The 4,498-nt window shown below is 48.0% G+C and overlaps 1 protein-coding gene across 1 annotated transcript; it reads right to left on the bottom strand.

Moving 5' to 3' along the window:
* Positions 1–467: 467 nt before the first annotated feature.
* Positions 468–3,520, bottom strand: LOC147446582 (scarecrow-like protein 1). The gene has a single exon (XM_086525785.1). The coding sequence runs from the start codon at positions 2,954–2,956 to the stop codon at positions 698–700; it is 2,259 nt and encodes a 752-aa protein (XP_086381911.1). The 5' UTR covers positions 2,957–3,520; the 3' UTR covers positions 468–697.
* Positions 3,521–4,498: the final 978 nt, after the last annotated feature.

The raw sequence follows: 4,498 nt of genomic DNA, 5'->3' as shown, positions 1-4,498 counted from the left end.
TCCAAAATACATTGCAGAAACACCACCTCGCACAAACGCTTCAATGAATTTTTCAATTTACAAAGTGCACGTGTGTGGATGTGACTGAATGTGTGAGGATTTACCCCAAAAAGAGTGAATGTGAATGCCTGATGTGCTTGTGGTTTGAGCATGTGTGTGTTTCTTGTATGCACGTGAGTACGTGTGTATTGTGTGTGTGAGAGTTGGGGGGGGGGGGGGGGGGGGGGGGGGGGGGGAGCATGCATCCACACTAGAGACGGTCGATTGTGGATGATGCTCCATCTCCTAAAGAAAAGGGCGTTGCATCACGCAAGTGATGTTAAAACGGTCAACGACGCTTAAGCGATGCCATAAGCAACACCCATGTGTTCCATAGCGTGTCGCTAAATCGGAACAAAGAATCCATGGAAATTTGAAGGGCAAGGGTGCCCATAAAAAATCAAGTTACAAGCACATTGCAAATTCAGGTAAAAGAAAAAAAAAACATGGTATTTATAGTGGATAGTTTTACAAGAATCACTAGAGAAATGACCTCATAACCAATGGGTCAAGAGGCAAGGGAGTATGTTGAGGAAAAAATGTATGTCCCCTTATACAATTGTGAGAGGGGGGGGTATTGTTACATGGCAATAGGTAGATAAACAATTAAAATCAGACGACGGTGGCCCAGGCAGAGAGACATATATAGGTCGCTACACTAACCATTGATGGTGGTCCAGGCAGAGACATTAAGCAGAGGTTTATTTTGCCATCCTAGACATAGAGATCCCTGTTGCTCATTCAAGGTGAAGCTCTCACAAAATCGCCAGAGCAGAATGCGTGCCTGGCTGACTGCATAATGGCTTAGCGGCTGCGGTTGGAAATTGGCTGCTTGCAGAGCCGTTCTCCAGTCCGCGTGCGTTTGTAGGCGGCGCCGCCACGGCCCCTCATCCTGCCCACCAACCATGGTGTGAATTCGCTCTCCAAGTAACCACCGCTCCATACAAAGCCTATGCATAGAGTCTCTGTTCATGCCTGCCTCTAGTGAATCGAACATGGCCGAGAAGAAATGCAACGCACTCACAAAGCGCTTCTGAAAGGGCCCCACATTGAGCTGAGCATCCATCTCTGCCACCGTAACAACGCGGGGACAGAGCTTGGCTGCCACATGAAGGGTATGAAAAACAGCAGTTTCAGCAGCGCCATCTAGGAGATTACAGAGCTCCAGCATGAAGTTCACAATGACAACCTCCCCTTCTTCGACCCGGAACATGTCGGCAGACAATGTGGGGTCGTCCAGCGCCACAGGCGCATGCCTGAATTCGAAATTGAGGTTAAGATGGCGTGCAAACTCTGATAAACGCAGCCCGGTGGCTGACAGTGAGTCAATACGCTTCTCACCGAGCTCCGGAGACGCCACACCCGTGATTCTTATCCGATTCGGTGGTCTCCTCCCCTCTTGAGCCGCAATGGCTTGCAACATGGCTGCCCATTGCACGCCTTGCGAAATGCCAAAATCAACAATGTGTACACTCTCTGCCCCCTCAATTGCCTCCAATATGGCCTGATTTGCTGTTAGCTGCGCAAATGTGAAATACGGGCATGCCTCATTCATTGCTTTGTACGCGAGGGTCAGCTCTTGTGGAGAACATTCACCGCCCGCCGCGCACTCAACGTCTCCTCTTCCTTGCGCCCTTGCTAGCCTCTTACATAAAGCTTCAGTGAAATAAGCTGCTAACCTCTGGATTGGATCCCCATGCCTAGTTGCTTGAGCTTTCAGCTGAGGTATCACAATCTCGGCTTTCTTATGATCGTTTTCAACGGCTTTTGCACATTCCAAGAGAAGCTGCATGAGCTGAACTCCGTGGGAAGGAACTTGACTTGGCCTATGTTGCATTCTGACTCTCTCACCACTAGTTGTGGAAGATGAAGACACTTTACATCCTTCCTTTTTCACTTCATGTAGATTACCTCCTCCTGCTGCTCTGCCCCTCTTTAGATGCATGCTCAACATATCCAGTGATGAGGCTGCACACATGTTTGCTACGTCCGGGGACACCCCACACAAACCCAGCACATCCTGAGATGTTGTACATGCACCCATTGTATCCGGCCGAACAAGTGGAGCACACATGGCCCCCATCAGGTCTTGTGAGTATGTGCCACTAGTCATTTCATTCCCCGGATCCGATGACCACTTTGGATTACACAAATTTTCAGCCTCCATAAAAGCAAATCCATCAGGAAGAGCCTCATCAAAGGGGGTGCATGGTAAGTAATCAATTGATGCTACTGGCTCAGAACTCTGTGTTGATTCACAAGGAATGGGCTCAAAGCAAGAAGCCATGTTTTCATCCATCAAACAATCAAACCACTCCGAGGTTGTATCAACAAAGCCGCCGCCGAAACCAGCAGAGGGTTGCCCTGTTCCATCAGTATTAGATAAGAGCACCGCATTGGTATTGGACAAGAGCCCATCAACAAGCTCCCCTGATTCATGCACGCTTGTAAGAGTTTGGCTCAATTCAGGGGTATGACAACAGAGCAGGGGATCTTCTTCTTCAAGCGGCTTGACACCAGCAACAGAGGAGGGCATTGAGAACTCCGACTCCGGGTCAATGTGGCAATCCAAGGAGGGCATCATGAGACCGGAGGCAGGTAAATCGATGACAGAGGAAGACGCGTACGTTGAAATGTCACATAGCGAATCCGAGTAGAAGCTGTTTGCAAAGTCCTCTGTTTTAGCTTGTTGCCAGCAGGATGAGGGAGCCCAATGATCCATGGAAGTAAGATGCAGGGAGGAAGAGAGAGGGTGTTGAGGGTGATAGGGGGAAGTGGCATGTGCGTTGTTGTGCTTATGCTGATGATGTTGCTGCTGCATAAACTGCTGGGCGATGGCGACAAGAGAGGCCTCTTGCCGGGCAGAGGAAGCCATGCAAGCCAGGAGGCTATTATTTTCTGCACAGAGGGGAGGCATGGCCGATTGCTTGGGGGAGCCCCCTTACCTTTCCTTTTCCTGTTGCCCCCTCCCCACCGCTTCTCTCCCCCCAGCTTAAGTTATCGCAATCCCTCTCTATACAAAACTTAGACTTGCCGTTACAGAGCTATGCTACAGCTTCAAAGGGTATAGCTTCCAGAGAAGGCAAAAGCGAGGGAATCACCCATTTTCTCCTCTGTTACCGCAAAAGAGGACGGAGATGGGAGCCATCGGTGGAAGCCCAGAGCGGAAAAAATTAGCAAATTAAGGTAGTGGGCGATAAGAGAGGGGACGTGGGTTCCTGTAAATGTGTAAGTGGGTATGTGAGGATTCAGCTGTGGGCGAGAGCGAATGGGTATGTGCGCGTGCGTAGAGTGAGGATATGCTCGGCTCTGCAACAGCAGAGGTGGTGAACAAAGGCAGCTATGGCGAATGCGAAGCTCTCGGCGTAATGATAGGGTTACAACGGCAACTGACACGCGGAACCAAGAGAAACTTAGCATGCCAACGTGTGCTCATATACTCTGCGTCCTCGACTCCTCAGTGCTCTGAGCTCTCCCTGCCTTTCTCTCTCTTCTTTCTCTCTCCTACGCAAAAAAGCAAAATGCCAGAAAAAAACTGTCCAAAAAGGGCGTGTGAATGCGTTGTGTGTGCGTGTTTTTGTCCCTGTCCACACTTTGGCGGGCCACTCTCCGACGACCGCCCAAACGTACCCCTTTACAAAAGTCTTAATTTTACACAAATCAAATCAAAAGGCCACTAGGCCCACTACTCACCTAGTCTTCTATATGTAACCCTTTGTTGCGTAACGTTCATTAAAAATTGCGAGAGAAGAATATTTTCCTCTTAAGAGGCCCCCCTTTTGTCTTTTCCTACTTTGTTCCCACCCTCCTCATCTCAGGCCCGCGTCACACACAATTGTTTAGAGCTTGCATAAATTGGATCCTAATTGAGTAAATAACACAGGCACCTATGTGTATGTGGGTTTTATCTCTCGCGGAGAGAGAGAGAGAGACACACACAGAGAGAGAGAGAGAGAGAGAGAGAGAGAGAGAGAGAGAGAGAGAGAGTAGCTTAACATTGTGAGAGCCTGTTGTAGTCTGTGCACACTCCATCTTCATTCCTTGAGTGTGTTTTGTGAATTGTTGTTCAAATTGGTCAACCTTAAGTATTGAAATCTTATAGGTCTTTAAGGAATAGTTTGAGCTATGGGAGTAGGTTGTATAGTATCATTACAACATCACATAGTGCGTGAATTTTAGTACATTGTCAAGAAAGACAACAATCACCTTGGAAGCCATTTTGGTCGAGGGTGTATGTACTATTCACATGTCCAGTAGGTATAGTCCTCAAGAGTTTAGTAGCTCCGGCTACGATGACTAGGAGTAACTTTTTGAGATTTGAATTTTCTATAAGAGAGAAACATCATGTTTGGCATTGTGTTGGTCAATTTGTATCCCAAGTTTGGGACGTTCATGTATCACGAAAGAACTCAATAATTATGAAATTTTGTCTCTTACAAGGCATTGATTGCAAGATCAA

Source organism: Adiantum capillus-veneris, chromosome 12 (genome assembly GCF_014529385.1).
Source record: "Adiantum capillus-veneris isolate H3 chromosome 12, ASM1452938v2, whole genome shotgun sequence".
NCBI classification, from domain to species: domain Eukaryota; kingdom Viridiplantae; phylum Streptophyta; class Polypodiopsida; order Polypodiales; family Pteridaceae; genus Adiantum; species Adiantum capillus-veneris.
Note: the sequence above shows the minus strand (reverse complement) of the source record. Positions and strands in the feature narration are given on the sequence as shown.